Here is a 19,544-nt window from a genome sequence, read left to right as displayed (position 1 = left end):
CTTCGTGCCTGTTCTGCGGATTCCTGACAGGGGTGAGGAGCCACGCCTTCAGGGGCTAGCCAGCATCACCTGCATGGGAGCTGAAGGAGGTATGTATAAGGATACTGCTCAGTTACCATATGTGCTCAGCCTGTACATTTTTCATGTTCATATGCACTATCCCGTCGATGGCAGCCACATCTACATGACTATCTGCCCTGTACAGTACTTGCCAATACATGGTACTAGCCTTGGTTGACGTACATAATTTAGGGGCCTAGACATTGGAACCACCAGGCACCCCGATGCATTGTCAAAGTCCATTATGTTTGCACATGTGAGGCCTGTGTGACATGGGATTACTCCAGATGCATGTAGGCCCCCCCAATCGTCTCCTCCTATGGCCCAGGGGCATTCCCCTTGCATATGCATGATGCCCCCCCAAACCCTCTCCTCCGATGGCCCAGAGGGCATTCCCCTTGCATATGCATGTAGGCCCCCCCAACCCTCTCCTCCCATGGCCCACTGGGCAGACTCCCCCAATAGACAGCCACGTCGTACGACGTCTCCTTCCATGTAGCGGGGTAGAGAGGAGTTCTGCAGCACCATGGCATCATGCGTGGATCCTTGGTATCTGGCACAGCAATGTGTTATAATCTGGCTGGCATCACACACCATCTGTGCATTGATGGAGTGGTATAGCTTCCGATTGCGGTACACCCCCTCCACGCATGTGGGACTACCAACTCTACTTGGGTGTAGTCGAGGGCACCAATTACATTGGGCATGCCTGCCAGTGCATGGAATGCTATTGTGGTGTCCGTGTTAGGGATATGTAGGCCCTTATGTGCTTTAGTAGTGCATCCAGCACTTGGTTTAGCACAACAGAGAAGCATGATTGTGACATGCCATGCATTTGGCCCACTGTGTGTTGGTAGGTGCCCGTGGCCAGGAAGTGGAGCACAGATGCCACCTTCAGCAGAGGGGGGATGGCTGTGTGGATGTTGATCAGGCTGACCAAGTCTTCCTGTATTCATTCCACTATGGTGGTGATGGTGTCCCTGTCCAGGCAGTGCAGGTTGTGGATCTGTGCTGTGGTTAAGTCAAATGGATTGGCCCTTATACGTGGAATTGATGGTTGTCTGTGGGGTACAACTACCTGCACTGGTGGGATTTGCTGGTCCGGTCTCACCCTCCTTCTCCTGCGTCTTCTCTGTGTTGCCTGTTGTACTGCCTGCTCAAGGAGTAGCAGTGCAGGCATGTCCTCCAGCCCCAGTATGGCAAGTGCAAGTGGTATCATTTTTGTGTGGGAAGGGGTGTGGTGTGTGGGTGTGCTCCTTTGTGCTGGGCCTGACTCCATTTCCTCCACCTGTGCTGATTGTGTGCACTTGTGGCAGTTGGTTTCACAGCAGATTGCTGTTAACGGGTGATCCGCGATGCCAGTATTGATGGCATCATGGTGGCCCTTCTTACAGGCATCTCGATGCCGGTATGTGTATGTCCGTGCGACTCGTGATGTGCTCTTCCTTGCGGCATGCCGGTATTATGGGCACGGCACCTGTGCGCGCGCCAGCATGCTGGTACGGTAGTGCACTGCCACAGCGGGTCCTTGGATGTCAGTAGGACCAGCGTCTAGGGTCGTAATACTATGCACCGGTAATGGATGCCGGTATTGCCTTACCGGCGCGTTATTACCAGACCGCCAACCTCGTAATGGAGCCCAAAGTATATGACTTTGGAATTAATTAGGGCCAGGAGAGTTGCTTGCTCTTTAACATTTTCATTGACGGCTTCGTAAATTTGAGAAAAGGTGCCAGGGAAATAGTTAAGGCTGCCATTTTGTTGCACTCGGATTGGAATGATGTAGTGTTTTGATCCTGAGCTGCGGGGCTCGAGGGTTTTGTTGAGAATATTGATATATCGATGGAGGGACCTACTGGGGACAGCACCATGGCTTTGGTATCTGGCACGCACACACCAGGCTCAGATGTGAAATAAATTAAGCACTGTTTGTCTTTCAAGGAAGTTGAGACCGGCTTGTTTGAAGTAGGTTTCAGGAATAGTGGGTGAGTGGTCGGATTATTGACCTCCAAGGGTTGGGAACTGAGGGATGCATCCTCACACATCGTGATCGTCTTCCCAAAGGGTAAGGAGCTTCTAGGTTGAGCTAGGCAGGTGGAACCCTCGGATTGCATCGTTCAGGCCCATTGAGGTTTCTCGGTCTAAGTGGTCCACTTGTCGAGGTGGTTTGAGGGGAAGGAGCTGGATCTTATCCAGAGCAGCTGGAACCCCTTTTAAGGTTAGAGGGATGTGTGCCAAGTTGGAAGGCAAGCAGGTTATCAGCAGACCTTGCTCCCTCTCTTTGAAGGTGGATTTCGGTAGGTTTCTGGGCAGACATATTCGTCTCTTCCCGAATTTTGTCTATGCCTGCTTTAAGATGTAATAAGTCATAGGTAGCCTCGGAAATAGCTTTTAAGGACTGAACCATCCTGGGTATTGGTCTCTTCTTTTCAAGGCCAGTCAGGACCAAGTCAGTATGTAGGATCTCAGCATCCGTAAGGTCGAGCGAAGAGAAGGGACTGATAGCTTGTTATAATTTCGAGATGTCAGACTCAAGGTCATCTGCAAACACAGCTCAACTGGTGCAGGGTTGCGAGGTGTTTTTTTTTCTTTTTACGGGCCCCTGCAAGGTCTGTGCACTCTACCCCTTCATTGAAATCATGCAGCCAAGATGCAAGCGTTCTAACCTCAGAGGGAGTAGCATGTTTTAACAGTTCTTTGGCATGTAGCACAGGAGTAGGATTAGTTTTAGTCAATTTGATTGGAGCCTTAGGCAAAGAGCTCACCTGAGACTTCAGTTGCTGCCAGGTGTGCGGCATCGGAAAGAAGTGCAGTGAGGAAGACGTTGGGTTCATAGATGGGTGTTCCATGAGCTAATAGTTCTCGCAACCTCTCCGGCAACACCGTCAACACTCCTACGCACTCTGCGTCGCTCCGCAAGTGGTAGGGGTTTATGTAGAACCTCAGACCAAGGTCCCAGCAATAGAGGTAGAAAGCAAACTGGGTTCAGTAGTCCACACAGCAGTTCAGAGAAACAAAGGTTTGTGGCAACACTGACAACTCTCCTAAGCACTCTGCGTCGCTCCGCAAGTGGTAGGGGTTTATGTAGAACCTCAGACCCAGGTCCTAGCAATAGAGGTAGAAAACAGACTAGATTGAGTAGTCCACCCAGCAGTTAAGGGAAGCAAAGGTTTGTGGCAACACCATCAACCCTCCTATTCACTCCACGTCGCTCCGCAAGTGGTAGGGGTTTATGTAGAACCTCAGACCCAGGTCCCAGAAATAGAGGTAGAAAGCAGACTTGGTCGAGCAGTCCGCACAGCAGTTCGGAGAAGCAAAGGTTTGTGGTAACACTGTCAACACTCCTACACACTCCCTTATTGATTATAATAGACAGGTTATATGGACTGGTCATGGGACACATTGAGTTATTTAGCTTTTGCTTCCCTTTTCCCCTTATCACATTTTATAAAGTAAGAAACCTGAGTCATTCCCCTTGTGACAAAATGACTTCTGCCCCACAGGAGTACACAAATGAGTAGTGAGTAATCCTCCTACTCAGCCCTGACACTTCTACGAAGCAAGAGCGGTCCCAAACATAAAGGTGAAAGAGGCACAGGTAAGAGATATACTTTGTTCGCCTTTTGTGGTAACGTGGTCCAGGGAAGGATATTCTCTCAAAAAGGGTGTGGCAGTGAACCGGTAGCAATACAAACAGCAAAGTAAAAACAGCAAAATTAAAGGAATGTCCAATCAAGGTTCTATAAAAATATATATATTTTAATTAATCACACCAGATGCAAAAATAATGGAAAAGAAAAACACTACAAAACCCAGCCCCGTGGAAAGGAACACAGAATATGTAAAAGATAGAAAGCTGTAGCAGTATGGGTAATGAAGCAGGGATGAAAGGCAATCAATAGCCACAATTTTTGTAATGTCTTGTGCCAGAAAAGTGGTCAAGTGTGACCTAAATAGTCTCTAGCGGCCACAGTTGGACTGTGAGGGCAGTTAGGAGTAAATAATATCTACTCACTGTTCTTGGCGGATCAACCGTGTCTTTTTTGTTGTGAGAGCAGCTCAAACCAGTCTTGAATGAGGCGGTTGTGATGTTGTAGAGGGGGAGCAAGGGCAGAGCGGAGGTTTGCTGCAGTTCCAAGCGGTGTTCGATGAATTCAGATTGTGAGGGCTTCCAGAGCTAGTTCAATGCAGTGTTCTAGGGTTGAGGTTCTATGAAGCCATCAGGGTCAGTTTAATGATTGACTGGATCAGTGGCAAAGATGGTGTTGGACAAAAAGATGACTTGAACATAGCAGATGCTGCAATAAGCTTCTAGTTCGAGCTGAGGCAGCGACATGCTCAGTGGGGGTGGTGCGGCCGGGAACTAGGAAGAATGTGCAACCCAGCGGTTCAAAGCTTAAGAGAGTGACAAAGGAAGCACCAGAGGGTCCAGCTGGTGCGAACGTGTTTGAAAAGAATTCAAAGACGACACAAAGCGATGGTAAAACACAGGATCCATGCTGTTCTGACCCTCAGTATGCTCTGAGCTGCAATCCAGGGCCTTAGGGACTAGATAGATCCTTGCTCACATTCTACCAATTAGAGGAGAAACTGGCAATCACCTCCAGTGACGTCCTGGGTCCTGGTGTAGATGGCGAGAAGGAGGTCTTTCTCCAGAAGCATGTCACACACTATGTGCCCTGGGGATGGTTAGGCAGCTGAGACTTCCACTGCCTTGAAACACCAGCCTTCACCTCACAACTGGATTACTCTGGAAAGGACTGTTCTCTCAGCAGGATCTAACAAATTCTTCTTGAAGGCTTATAATCTAAACATGAATCAAAGAAGGAGTGGGAGACCCGCTCCTTTATAGCAAAAAGTCCACAGGTGATTGGACAAAAGTAAACCACCTTTAAGGGGCCATGGATTTCACAGATCTCTTTCAAATCCTTCAGTCTTCCATGCAGTGGCTAGGTATCCCCACCATTCCCTAAGCAGGGTACTTGTCAGGCAGTCAATATGCCACCCATCTTAGTTTTAACTGAAGTTCTCTCTTAGGGAGATCCTATAATATGACCTGGATCATAGTAAACATGCATATAAAACAAATGTGTAAACGTTGTACATGTGTTTTATTATATGGTTCATTTTCAATGTTCTGTTTTGCAGATAAATTGAGTCTGTTGCCCCTGTCTGCTCCACAATATGAGACCGGATGCATTGGATTCCTATGCAGCCTCCAGCTTTTATAGCATGCAAAAGGGTGGTAGATTCCACAGGAATCCGCAATGCCCCCTTCCATACACATGAATGGTGGGAGGCATTTATTATTCATTTTTAAAAGGGTGTAAAATAGAAACAGAAACCCAGATCTGCCTGGCTGTATGTGTTACTTCTACACCCTCCTCAGCAATACCCTGCCATACACCTCTATTAGAAGGGAAATGCAGTGTAGGCAAACACCATTTCCCACAAAGAACAGATGCTGTATTCTCAGGGTATACTAACTGGATTAATACTTGCCTGGCTAAGATCAGACGCATTAAGTTCCTGTTCAGCTCACTCAAGGATTTTGTCAAGTCCATTCCAGAAGTAAGTGTCCCCCTCTGACTTAGATATATTGCTCCATTACTGGGTTCCAGATCATTTAGCAGTCAATGGTTATTTGCCCTGGCCTAAAGCCTGCCTGTATACATGCCATCAGATTTTTGCAGGGCCAATACTCCAGGTGAAATAACACACATTCCATGAAGATTTTACTTAATACATGGAGTAACATAATGGACGGAAAGCAATTTGCAAAGGTTTGGAGTCTTAACACTGGGCATCTTATCTCCATATGTTGGGGAAAGTGCCTTTGAACGTGTTGGCTTCAATCAGTTGAAAGCTCATGATTGCACTCTGGTCTATTCAAGCAATCAAAATAATGTGTTTTGTTGAAACTGAAAACATCAATTATTTTCATATGAAAAATGGATGGATGCTGGTGAAGACTACAGGTAACTGTAGCTGATTGATCGTTTTGGGATCATCCATTCCATCACTGCTGGGCAGGACAGTGATAAAGTTGACCAGCTGTTTCCCACCAGAGTGATTTCTCTCTTTCAGGATATCATATGCATGTATTATTTACTCGATAAAGGATGATTGATCAATACTTTTAGGGCACTGCTAGATAACTTTTCAATACTGTGTCTCAATAAAATAAATGATTGGTACGATCGCCTGGTTCCCACAGGGGCGTAGATCGAACCCGGACAGCTGCGGCCTCCACCAACGTGAAGCGTAGGGCAAAGATGACCGTCTGGACGGACCCCCTTAGTCTTGTAAGCTTGACTCATAGAAGTATTCTCCTGTAGATGGAGAAAGGGAATTAGCCCCGTAGGTGGGAATGCAGACTCCCTCCCCTGCTCCCGCTCTCCCCACTTGCCACCTCCGATATTCCCAATCAGTGTCCTCACCTTATGTTTTTGATTGGTGAGCTCTCCATCCTGCGTGGCATGCAGGGGCGCGTAGATTCCAGTTGCTTCTCTGGTTTTAGGTGCTGGAGTTCTGGACGATTATTGACTCCGGAGTTTGCCAAGATTAAAGAGTTCAAAATGTCCAATGTTTACTCTTGCACTCCCCTGTTGATTTGCAGTGACAAATCCTCTCTGGAGGTTGCTGGCGGCGTTCAGGTAAGGGTCTGTATCACCCAAACTATCCTGTAAAGTTGCGTGAGTTTAGCTCATTGTCTTTTCCTTCTTTCCTAGATGCGGCGTAAGAAGATGCAGCGTATTGAAGGATAAAGCCTCCAGTGATAATCAGGTGAGTCTCGTAATAAAAGTGATTGGGCCTCATTACACGGTAGGCGGTAAGGATTTACCGGTACCGGTATTTCACCGGTACCGGTAAACCCTTACCGCCTTACTACGAGGTCCCTTTGCGGGTTGGTACATTAACGCCTGCTTTTAGCAGGCATTAAAAAACGAACCCGCAAAGGGACCGGGGTGCTAATTACGGTACCACAATTTGCGGTACCGTAATTAGCGCCTTCCCCATTCCCATTATGCCCTATTGGGCAAAAATGGGAATGGGGAAGGGCAATGGAGGAAGGAGGAATTACCGCCTTCCCAACCTTGGAATAGGGCGGTAATTCCCCTTTCCTCCAAGGCGGTACCAGTAAATTACCGGCATGAACTAGCGCCATGGTTTACCGCCTACCGTGTAATGAGGCCCATTGTCTTTTAGTCTCTTTAGGCTCACCTTGCTATTTTCTTGTCTTTTCCCCAGATGTTGAAAATCACCAAAGAAAATGACGGAGGCAACGCCGAGTCGGAGATGCTGTGGGCTGCTGAAAATGGAGCGGCGCTGCAGCTGGAATACGACGCGTGCCGAAAGAATGTCCCTTCAGGCTCGGAGTGATGCAAGATCCGAAATCAGGTAAGGAATAGATTAAAATCCGTAATCTAACCTCTTCTCCTATTTTCCTTTCTCTCCTAGGAGCTCCGTGTTCGAGACGGGCATGGCAGAAGACTGGATGCAGGTTTGCAGGCACAGTGAGCGTTACGCTGCTAAATGCAGAATAACGCGAAGCGTGTGTTGTAGATCGGGCGTGGTTTAAATAGCTTCAAAAGTAGTCCCATTTAAGAAGTCCCTAGAACCACACCCGAGTGAAAAGTAGTCCTTGTGGAAAAATAGTCCCTTCCAGGTCTCACGTTGCCCTGGATGCATGTGCAGCATGGTCTGCCTGAGGTAAGTAATGACTATGAGCCTGGCACCTTAGGCGCCAGGAGTGATTCCAACTATGAGCCTGGCGCCTAAGGCGCCAGGACTGAACCCAGATAGCCCCTAGCCGGGGCTTCTGAGGTTTAAACAAATGTCTGGATGCCTGCTTCCGGGGCGAATGGGCTTGGTCCAGCTGCCCGGGGGCAGGCATCATGACAATGATTCACTTTTATTGGCTTCAAATAATTCCTCCACTCTAGATTTAAATATGTTACTATTGAATGGAGTATGAGGAATGTAAATGTTGCCAAAGTCAGTTAAGTAATCATCAAAATAACATAATACCAGCAACATTTTGTGTGTGTCCTGTTCCACTATTGTAGGCTTTACTGTGCAAGAGTCAGGCATGAGGACGGGGAGACCTTCACTATCATAGCCTTTCTTGTCCTTAGTTTCCCTCAAGAAGATTGATCTACCTGTGGCATCCCTCAGGCCTCTCTCCTATCGCCTTGGCTATTCAACATCTCCCTGGCTCCTCTGGGCCAACTGATCTTCACTTTCTCCCCTCATTTTCAGTGGTACGCAGATGGCACACAGTTCTCTTTCAAGCTGCCTTCCTCTACTTCCTCCTCCTCCTCCTCCCTCATACCGGACTGCCTGACTGCTGTTCGGGCATGGTGCTCTGCCAATGATCTCTGCCTTAATGCCACTAAGACAAAGATCCTTCTCATTCGGATGCCTGCTCCTTGCTTCCCCCCTCACTCTCTGGCCAGACTCCCCGGATCCCCTCCCCTCACCCACTTGTGAGGCAACAAACCTTGGGATCCTCTTTGACTCCTCTCTCTCTTTCTCTTCACAAATCATGGACCTTGCCAAGAAGTCCAATTTTCAGTTGCATCTCCTCAGGGGCATTCTACCTTTCCTCACCTTCCCCAAGAAATTCAACATTTCAAGAGCCCTGGTTCTCTCTAGGCTAGACTACTGCAACACCCTCTACCTTAAACTGCCTCTTTCCTCCCTTTGCCCCCTTCAACTAATCCAGAATAGGACTGCAAGACTTATCCTTAGCCTCAAGCCCAGGGACCACATCTCCCCAGCCCTAAAATCTCTCTGCTGGCTCCCGGTGACCGCAAGGATGAAATTCAAGATCCTTTGAATCATCCACAAAGCTGTCTATGCCCTGGGACCTCTTTACATTCAGCCCTGCCTCCCTAAATACCTGCCGGCCAGAGTCCTTTGGTCTTCTGGCTCCAACTCTCTTCAGGTCAAATGTTTCTCCAAGCAGAGAGTGGGAGGTAGATCCCTTTCCTTGGCTGGCTCCTCCCTCTGAAACACCCCCCCCGCCCCAAGACTTGAGCCAGCTCTTCTTAAATTCTAGAAACTTCTCAAGATTTTCCTTTTCTCCCACTCCTTCCCTCTCCCCCTCCCCTGCTAACTCTCCATCTGCGTCTCTGGCTGGGGCCTGGCCCCTTCAGAGTCATACAGGGGCCAGACCACCCCTACAAGTCCCCCCAGCATCCTTAGCCAGCACTTCCCTTGGGCTCTCTTTCCAAGACCAGCCCAACTTGGTCCTCCCTGTCCACTGCACTCATCTCCCCCTGCCCCCTTCCCCTGGCACTTGGCATCTTGGCCCACATAGCACTTGCCTGCCCCCAACCTGGGTGGTACCCCACTCCTGCACTTTTCCCTCTAGCCCCTCCCCCTTGCACTTACCACCTTGTTAATGCACTTGCACAGTAGGATTGTCACAAGGCCAATATAACAATTTCTTTTTTGTTGTTTTAGTTTTTTGATTCGCATGCCCCCCATCTTGTCTTGTGGCGCCTGGACACACCTGTGTATAGGTGCTGTAGAAATGTCCAATAAATACAAATAAATAAAGACCCTCGAGTTAATTTCTGTCAATACCTTTCAGAAGGCCTCTACCTAGCAGGATGCACTCTTTACACACAGATTACAATTAACAACACCCATTCTTCGTTTGGAACCTCCAGAAAACTGTCCGTGATGCACCCTTATTAGAGAATTCTCTCAAATCCAGTATCTCACCAAACGATTTAGTGCTGCAATCCTTATCATGGGTCAATGGAGGTTATTTTGCCATAGTCACTGTGGTATGTGTTTTTTGTGGAGGGGCATTCTTCCCTTTCTTTGAGATGTTGGAATCCAGCGGTCCAGGTGTCTTTGGAAAGTGGTCCTTTAGCAATGGCCTTTGGTGACAAAAGATTCTCCACCTCAAAGCTTTCATCTTCATGGTTACTCACTTTAGATGTGCCAATTAAATTCAGGATCAACCAAGAGCACTACGCTTCCTCTGTCCAGAGTCCCATTTGATTACACCTTGCCCCTTATAGCTTGCCTCTGTGCTGTCCTAGAGATATTATATTTCTAATTTGCTATTGGATGACTCAACAAGCCGTAACCTAACGTAGTTGATGAATAAACAAAATGCAACCGTGTCCAAAGTGTGTTCCGGCAATCCACACCAGAGATCTTCAGGGGAACCCTGGATGGTGGGGAGGGTCAACCTAGGAGTGTGACTGTGTATTGGTAGTACATTTAGGATTGCACATAGGATGGTGTCTTGGCAGTTTGCTGCAGTATAACCATTCCCTAATTCAGGGGCAGCACCTTTGCCACTGGAGATGTTATTGAGTACAACTTCACTCAGCCCAAGCCATCATAGTTAATGGTGAGATATCATGGAAGCCAGAGCACAAAATATCTGGAGGTTGCAGACCCCTGCCCAATTTAATGGATTTAATAAATTCAGATAGCATACTAAGAGAATAAGATAATTGTCTTCTATATTTGTTATGCATCTCCAGGACATTTCTTAGGGAGAGGTTAGTTGTGCAAGTTTTATGTGTCTCTTCTGGCAATTCTGAGACGTCACCCCAGCCACTGATCTTATATTAGTAAGTATGCGTGTGCCTGTGATTTTATCATTTGAAGAGTGAGAGTTTAGCCGAGAAAGACAAATGGTATTGTGAGGCTTTCCTGAGAACAGTGCTGTCTTGCGTCTGAATCTGGTTTGAAGGCTATCAATAATGGATTTGACGGAATTTAGCAAGTGCGAGAGCTCATCTGTCTTTTTCAGATGCCAAAGTCCCATTTCCATGCCAATTTCCTTAGCTTCAATGTGGGCCCCGGTAAAGTGGACCTTGCCCTGTTGCGCCTTCTTGGCTGGTTCCACGATAGGTGCATGCAGGGCAATCGGAGCAGGTGTAACAGCCATGCAAAGAACCCAATCATCAGGAAACTTCACTCAGGTTGCAACGTATTTGGGTAAAGAGAATGTCTGTTGGATTGCACGCTGCACTGTACGTAACATTGAAGAATCCTCAAATGTGGGAGTGTGAGAACACCTATTCCATGCCATGTAGGCCTTTCCAATTCATCTACATTGCCAACAGGCACATCCCCCACGGCCAAGTTATTCACCATACCTTTTTGCACCTAAAACCCTGGTCCCCACGGTTCCGCATTCGGAAGCAGAAAACTCTCAGGCGCAACTCACTGTTCTGTGAGCGTTGGAGGTTGCTATGGAAGCATTGACATCCCCTGCATGCACAGCATCACGTGTTCCGTCTAGGGAGTAGCAGCCTGAGCAGTCATGTGACTAAGTGCACTTAAGCTCTGCCTACTCGCTTCTCCGATGCTTCTGATTTTGTACAGTTAGTTCTGTTTCATAGCCCGTGTGACTACGTTTTTCTTGTTGCCTGACTCATTTGCCTGCTCTTGGACCTTGCCTTATCCATTGTCTTGTATCTAGATTCCATGGTAACAACCCTATTTCTGCCCCCTAGATTCCTTTCTTCACAATTTTGTAACTTGCTACTGAACAACGCCGACCCGGACCGCATAATGTACTGTTTATTTTACTCCTTGGATTCTGGAAAATTGCCCGCCTGGTGCCAACCCTGTTTCGTCTTGGATTGCCTTCCTGTACATCGGCCATAGGTATTACACCACCTTCGTTTTCCAGTGACTGTGCACAGACTAGAGACTTCCTTTAGTGCACATCACTGATCTGTTCAGCGTCCTTGTGCCGTCGGGCTAGGTGGATCACCTGGAACTAGAGATTTCCTTGAACACCGCTGCATAGGCGCCCTCGTGCCGTTGGGATAGTCTTACCTGTTGGATTGTTCATCACGCGCCGAGGGGCATTGGACCATTCTTCTTCGTACTCTCCAGGACTCCACGTACGGTAATTAGTAGTGTATCCATGTCTCTTCATATAATCTCTGCTCCTTAGACCTGCAGTAATAATCCCTGGGAGTGTTGTTACAGGTAACATCATTCAGATTAAGGAAAGGGAGATTCTGAAGACTAAAGACACCCTGCTATCGATTCCTGTAGAGAATCGCACGCAGGTTAGCATTCTCATTTGTGCGGTCACTTATTTCTCTGTTCGGGTTGTTTTTTTCTGGTCATTTGATGATATTCTTGTTCTTGCAGCCTATGGTGTCCGTGTTGTGTCCTCTCTACTGATTAATAGATTCCTCTGTATGTAATCCTAACGCTTGGAGGGGTACATTGGTAGAAATAACTTGTCGCCTACACTGCGAGTTCAGTTGCCTGATAGTAACCTGGACAACCCGGTATCCACTGAGTAAGGCGAGTTCTGATACACACAGACACATTAGGCATCCATTGATCCAACACGTGTGAAACATGAGTCGACCAGTATTTAGAATTGCTTTAGAATAGCTGTACACAGTGTAATCCAAACAAATGCCACCAATGGAATTTATTTGATTGGTACTACAAGCTTATTGTGCGATTGTATAGAGTCAGATAAAGTTGTGTGATGTGAATGGCTCTTAACTTACATTGACAATAAAATATTTTGAATGTACAGTATTTAACTCTTTGAATGTAATGCTAGTGCATTGTATTAGACCAAATTAACTTCAAAGATGTGTAGTGTGTGATTATACAGATGTGATTCAATTCCGGGTCAATTGCTGATAGTTGGAGTGCAGCACATTATTCTTCAAAGCATCTGCATTTTCAAGTAGTACAATAGGACAAATTCATGTGACCTTTTCAGGATAAGTCAAACGTATCTCTTTTCAGATCTGTGTGGACTTTAATCACAACACAAATAACACACAACCTAAGGCCATTATTTATATCCTCTTTACTGTGTAGATGTTACGGTGCACAGCTATCTGCCTGAAGTTATTATCCCGGATTTAGGAAAAACCTCCACGCTGATTTTGTTGTCTCGAATTGCAGGCTGATGACAGGTGGAGTTGGTCTTATAACAAGTGTTAGGGCAAGGGATAGTATGGCGGGAGGGTAACAGAGCAAAGTAAGGCTAGAGAAATGGAGATTACAACATAAGAAGAAACAGAAAGAGACATGTATGTAGTGAGGGCAAGGGTGAGAGGGAAGGGCAGAATGAATGCCCCACCAAAAAACGAAATAAGGAGAGTTGACAGAAAATAGTAAATGAAACATTCAGCAAAAAAGCAACATTTTTTCAAATTTCTGCAAAAAAAAGAATTTGGGATAATGACATCCAACTGAGGTCAATACTGCTCTAAAGGTTGGGCAAAAGGTTCTATGCAATTTATAACAATCACCAGAACAATGTGTCTTGACACTTACTCAGCATAGTGGGAATGGTACTCAGAGCAGAATCCAGTGGTGTCTGTGTTTCCTCGGAATAATCATTTGGCTTATTTGTTGCTTGTGGCTCTTTTTCACTTTCAGTCAGAACTGCGAAAACAGAACACATTGAAATAAGATATGCAAAGAGAAGTAATCACCTGTTTTCATATGTCAAAGCATGATTCGCCATTTATCTAACAGCGCCGCGATGCCCAAGGGCTGCTTGTGCACTATACAAATGTAGAAAATAAATAAATACATGAAATAAATAATTGTTGCCATTAAAAACAATAAAAAATGGCAAAATAAAACGGTCACAATATTTTGTTTAATTCTGCATTTTATTGTACCTAGCAAAACTGGTCAGCAGAGAACGAATCATTGTTTCTGCAAGTGTCCTGGTTGGAAATATGGCGCTAAGAATGACTGGAAGTGAAAGCATCAGCTATGTATGTTTTTTCAATACAATTATAGAAGTGCATCGAGGTGTAACTGAAAGTAGTGTTAAGGGTACAGTTTGCTATTTTCTGCTTGTGAACACCCAATATCTCCGCTAATATATCACTGTACGTATATTTTTTAAACAAAACAGGGCTAGAGTAGTCTTCCTACATATTATATGTGGTTGTTTAGAGATTGTATAGAACAATAAAGATTCCACATCACAATCCCCTCCGGGCCGGTGCCGGTGCCGCGTTGGTAGTTAATGGCCTGGGCAAAGTGAACTTCAAGAGCGAGGACTGCAATCTGGAAAGTGGTTCCCAGCTGGAGTGACATCTGGTATCTTTCTGGGGGTCCTCTCGAGATACGAGGTATGCTTGGATCAGGTTAAAGGCCTTGCTAACCAGAGGGAGTAGACCCATTGGAGGGGCTGCTTCCTGCTGCGGAATCAAGGGGTAGGTGGGAGATGGGATGCACTCTTGGTCTGGCATGCTACTATTTGAAGAAGAACAATCTGCAGGGTAAGGGTGCTGATTAAGAAAATGTAAACATTGGAAAGAATATTGTTAAACCATCCATATGAATTCTCTATCCGAACATTATTTGAGATTTATTTCAAGAACTAATATCAGCGTTTCCTTTGCATGATCACAGAACTCCAAGCTCTTCCCCACAAGATGAAATTGATCTCTTCTCCAGAAGCCAAAGTTGTGCTTCCGTGTCTGGAATAATCCATTCCCTGTCTACCACTGGAGTCAGGAAACAATTTACAACAAACAAATATCACCAACGAAATTCATGAGGTGGGGAGAGCATTCAGGAGGCATGTTCAATCCAATTTGATCACCATTTTCTCAGACTAGTAACTATTCATCGATGCCATTTGATAATTGGATCATCAAAGTTGGGATGTGATTCTAGAAAAGAAAAATTGTGTTTTCATTACTATTTAAGAATACATGAAAATTAAGATGCGCCCAGCAACATTGGTATGGTATGGTAATGTTTATTTATAAAGCGCCCATACACAGGAAAGTGTTTCAAAGCACTCAAGGAGGGTGGGGAGATGGGGAAAAAACAACAGCCGCTCAGAGCCCGTGAAATTCTGAGTCGATAATAGTCTGCACAGGCAGAGTAAGTGCATTTAATACATTTAACAGTTGAGACACAGCAAATAGGCCTGACGATGATTCTTCAGTTTTATCAAGTGCAATTAAGGGGTGAAGACAGGAGAGAACAGACAGACGATCTTCAGGCACGGTGCATTCGGATCATGCAAGTGCACAGACGGTAGGGAGGGGGGGTCCAAGTGCAACCATTCGGTGGAGACTGAGGTAAGTGCAGAACAAATGCACATTAAAGTGGTGGCCTTTAGTAAATATGCAGGTCATATAATGGAATCACGCTTTACGTGGACAGACGGAGTCTGTGGAGGTCATGAATGTGAAGCTTTAGTGTGGAATGCTGCATGTCAGTCATTAGTATTCTAAGTGGACGAACACGAACATTATACTTGAAAGCAGGTAGGTCAATGTTGACAGTGAGTTGACTGTGATGTAGAGCAACACAAGCCTTCTTTAACTAAGACAATTATTCAAAGTGATCACTTTAAGCATCTATGTTTTTTGTAGGTCTTTGCACCTACGAGGGTGGAAAGGGATTATTTTACATGACAATTGCATCCGCAAGAGGTGCAATATAGTTAGAGCTGTAATACTTTGTGATCACTAATTAGAAACCATTTTGCATCTTCTAGTATTTGTTTGAAAAGAATACTGCACGTTTTAAATTGACTGTATTTGTATGTTTTTAAATTTGCCCAGAAACAGCATCACAGGGTTTTAGATGTTTCTGAGGTATTTGTGAGCTCAGATGATGCACTTATAATTTGGCATTTTCCATGTTGGTAAATCACTTTACTGTTTATGTTACTGTGCTTAATTGTTTGATGACTATTTAGAATGCAACACTGTCCAGAACTCAAATGAAAAGGGTGGTAGGAACCTCAGCAAGCCATTTAATAAAAATGTATGAACCAGAATGAATGCAAGATTTATATCTGCACAGTGATCCAACCTTTTATTTGTATATTGTTTGTGCTGATGTCTTTCAATGAAATAAAGCATTTATAATAACATGGTCGCTAGATATATTGTTGTATCTACTAGAAGTTAAAAGGATGCAGATTTGTCCATGTGGTGTGGCCTTCACCACCTTAACTGTTTTCAATGAAAACTCTCAAATTACCCTTTTCGTGAATGTATCCGTCCCTTTACCTTCAAAAACATACTTTAGCTTTTCTAATGCTGCTTGTTACTGCAGTTTGTGTGCTCATAAATTATATGTAAATCACTCTTTTGCATTTTCAAAACAGTACATTTGTTATTGTTTATTTTATTTGTGCGAGAGTTAAGAATAAACCTTGCACAAAATCACATAAATAAAACAGTGCATGCTTGACACATTATTAACAGCACATTGTAAAAAAGACAAAAAGATCAAAAGACACATAACCTAAGAATGAATCAGGAGTAGCAATATCTGTATGGGATCACCCCAATGTCCCAATCACACAAGAGAAACCCTGATAAATATCGGCCCTCTAATTTAATGCCAGAATTAAATGAATAAGCAAGAGAGCCACCAAAATAAGAGGTACTTGATTGCCCGCTAAAATACACCTCTAATCGTTTTCAGTATCAACTGATACATGATTCGATACGAATTTACCAAAACAATTGCTCTTAACTCCTTAAAGCATGGACATTGAACACATAGATGAAAAAGAGACTACGTTTGGGTATGATTACAACAGAAACCACATGGGCGCAATAGATTTGATTTGAATCGTAAGAATTGAGTTCTCCAGTTGGCATCAAGGAATTTGATTAACTATTGAGGCAAGGTCCCCCAGCTGTTTCTCCTCATTCTCCACATCATGGTACAATGGGTTCAACCTGTCACCTTTGTTGAAGATGGGAACTATGCACGATAAGCGCCAGGACTGATGTTGGGAACAGAGAGTCACGATTTCCCTAAGTGGCCAAAATATTGGCGAAAGATTTGGGGACTCATTTAAGGAGTTATTAGAGTGTCATTTGGTCCACAGACTCTAGAAGCTTTTGATTTACAAATCAGATTTTCTAAATCCTCATTGTTAAAAGATAACTTCCAAGGGTCCATCAAGAAATAAGGATCAGCAGACCACGAATCTGATGATGGGGCATGAAGTTGTGGATATTGAATTATCTTCTTCAATTCAGGTATGAGGTTAATTTGGCATTCTTTCTGATTCACAAACTCCCTATTTGTAAGCACCTAAAAATTGCTGTTTGTTTTCGGGCTACAATGTTTAACATCCTTTGGCTTTCGTTTCGATATGTTATATATTTGCAACCATTAAGTTGGTTTTTATAGGTCCAGTTTACCTTCTTTGAGCCGCCTTTCTGTCATCTTCTGGAATTAACCTCCTGCTTATGTTTCCTATGGGTGTGCCTCAAATCTCGCCTTTTTTGTAATGAGAAAATCAAATGTTTCGTGAGAATGCAAAATTCTCCTAATTGCATGTGGCATGCAACGTGGGAAAAATGTGCCACGTTCCAAGAAGAAGAATGAAAAGTTGTTCGGGGTAAAGTAATCGAGCCTGTCATTAAACTTAGGGAGTCATAAAACAGGGTAAAATATAATTGAAATTACAAATGGCTTATGGTTTCAAATGGACCCAATTCTTACCAAAGTTTACAATTAGTTTAGTTGACCCCCTACCTTTAGATAAAATAGTTGAGAGAACATCAAAAGTTGCCTGCCACCCTGCCTATATGTGATAACGCTACCATTGCTGTATGCCCATTTGTCACCATTACTGGCCACCGTTGCCACCATGCCTATGTTTGACCATGCTACCACAGATGCCATGCCCTCCTGCGATATTGTAACCAAGGATGCTGGCCCCAGTGCCTCCATGCTCCCCAACACTGCTACTCTGCTCATGCCTGACACCTCCACGCACCTTGCCACATTGGCAGCCACTCACCTCGGAACCCCCCTAACCTCCCCAGCACACCACACTTAGTTGAGCCCTCATCAGCGCACGCTCCATCTCAGCTCATGCCTTAGATCTACATGACCTGATCACTGCCCACAACCTCAACATCCTTGCTATCACGGAAACATGGCTCCATGAAGCGTCTGGCCCAGCGATAGCGCTTGCACTCCCCACCGGCTACACTATCTTCTGACAAGACCGTCTGCAATCTAAAGACAGCGGGGTAGCCCTCAAGGCCAAGGAGTCCATCTCGATCAGAAAGATCAAAAAGTCAGTCACAAGTAACTGCGACTTCCTAGTCCTCAAACTCCCACAACTGCACTATCACACTCCATATTGTATACCGTCCCCCTGACTCCTTAGCCTACTTCCATGCCCCCCTCACACACCTCCAATCTGACAACCTAAAGACTTCCACCAAGGTCATCTTGGCAGGTGATCTTAATTTAGGACTCAACGACCCAAAAGACACTCCAGCTAGATCCCTTGCAAAGGCTCTGGAAACCCTAGAGTTCAAACATTCCATCTAGGACCCCACACACATCAAAGGTCGTACCCTAGACTGGCTAGCACACCATAACTGGCGACCAGTCGTTAGTGCAAACACTCCCCTTCTTGGACCGACCACCACTTTATTCAGTTCTCCCTCTCCCCCCAAATATCAGAAACCGCCCACCTTGCCCCTCTCCATCCGTTGCCAGAAGCTCCCGCCTACTCACCAAAGATACACTCGTACCACATCTACTAGTCCCAGCCCTGAGGACTGCTTTTTCTAACGACCCAAACACATCGGCTCAGACTTTCAACATTACTTTAACAGATGCAGTGGAGGCCATTGCCCCGCTAGCTGCCTGGAAAGCCAAACATACAAAGCACTCCAATGCATGGTTCTCCCCAGAGCTTCTAGAACTGTGATCAAAGAAACGCACAGCCCTGTCTACCTGGCAATCCAATCACCTGGACTCAGCCAAACTTGAGTTTAATAAATTCTCAAAGGAATACAAAAAAGCAATCATCCATGCCAAAGCCACTTCTTTCAACACAAGAATTGCCAACACCAACCAAAATTTTCACCATCTTCAGGTAACTGGAAACTCCTGCCTTCCACCTAGCCCCACCACAAATCCATACCAAGAGATGAAGCCTGGTGCTCGGACATACAATCAGCCATGCTTAACAAGCTAGGCTCCCTCTACAACCATCACCCACCTAACCCTCCTAAACACTCACACACGCCCATCTTCAACTACAGGACCCCTAACACACCGCTCTACTCATTTAGGGATGTCAACAAAATGGAAGTCATCACCCTCATGAAGAACATTAAACCCTCCATGTGCAAATGGGATATCTGCCGTTCCACCCTCATCAAAGAGTGTGCAGACACGCTTGCACCCTTCCTCACTGTGTTCATTAATGTTTCCTTTGTCTCAGGATCTGTCCCATCTAGCCTAAAAGAAGAGTGGGGACAACCGCTACTAAAAAAAAACTCACTCGACCCTAAAACCCCTAACAACTACAGACCCATAACCACAGTCCCCTTCCTACTAAAAATCTTGTACAAAACAGCCTACTGACAAGTCCAACACTTACTGGAATCAAACAACATCCTTGGCACCCGTCAATCTGGCTTCCACCCCGGCCAATGAACCGAAACGGCCCTGCTCCATCTAAAAAAACTGATGGATGA

At 45.3% G+C, this 19,544-nt stretch overlaps 1 protein-coding gene across 2 annotated transcripts in view; it reads right to left on the bottom strand.

Annotated features, from left to right (window-relative positions):
- Positions 1 to 19,544, bottom strand: part of LOC138515939 (uncharacterized) — a 671,334-nt gene that overhangs the window by 90,381 nt on the left and 561,409 nt on the right. For both annotated transcript variants that reach the window (XM_069630710.1, XM_069630709.1), the window contains one exon: positions 13,366 to 13,476. In XM_069630710.1, coding sequence (XP_069486811.1) covers positions 13,366 to 13,476 — 111 coding nt within the window. The remainder of the gene's footprint in view (positions 1 to 13,365; positions 13,477 to 19,544) is intronic.

The sequence above is a fragment of the Ambystoma mexicanum genome, chromosome 6q, assembly GCF_040938575.1.
Source record: "Ambystoma mexicanum isolate Mex_15411 chromosome 6q, UKY_AmexF1_1, whole genome shotgun sequence".
Lineage (NCBI taxonomy): Eukaryota > Metazoa > Chordata > Amphibia > Caudata > Ambystomatidae > Ambystoma > Ambystoma mexicanum.
The sequence above is the reverse complement of the archived record's forward strand: the minus strand, read 5'-3'. Positions and strand labels throughout refer to the sequence as shown.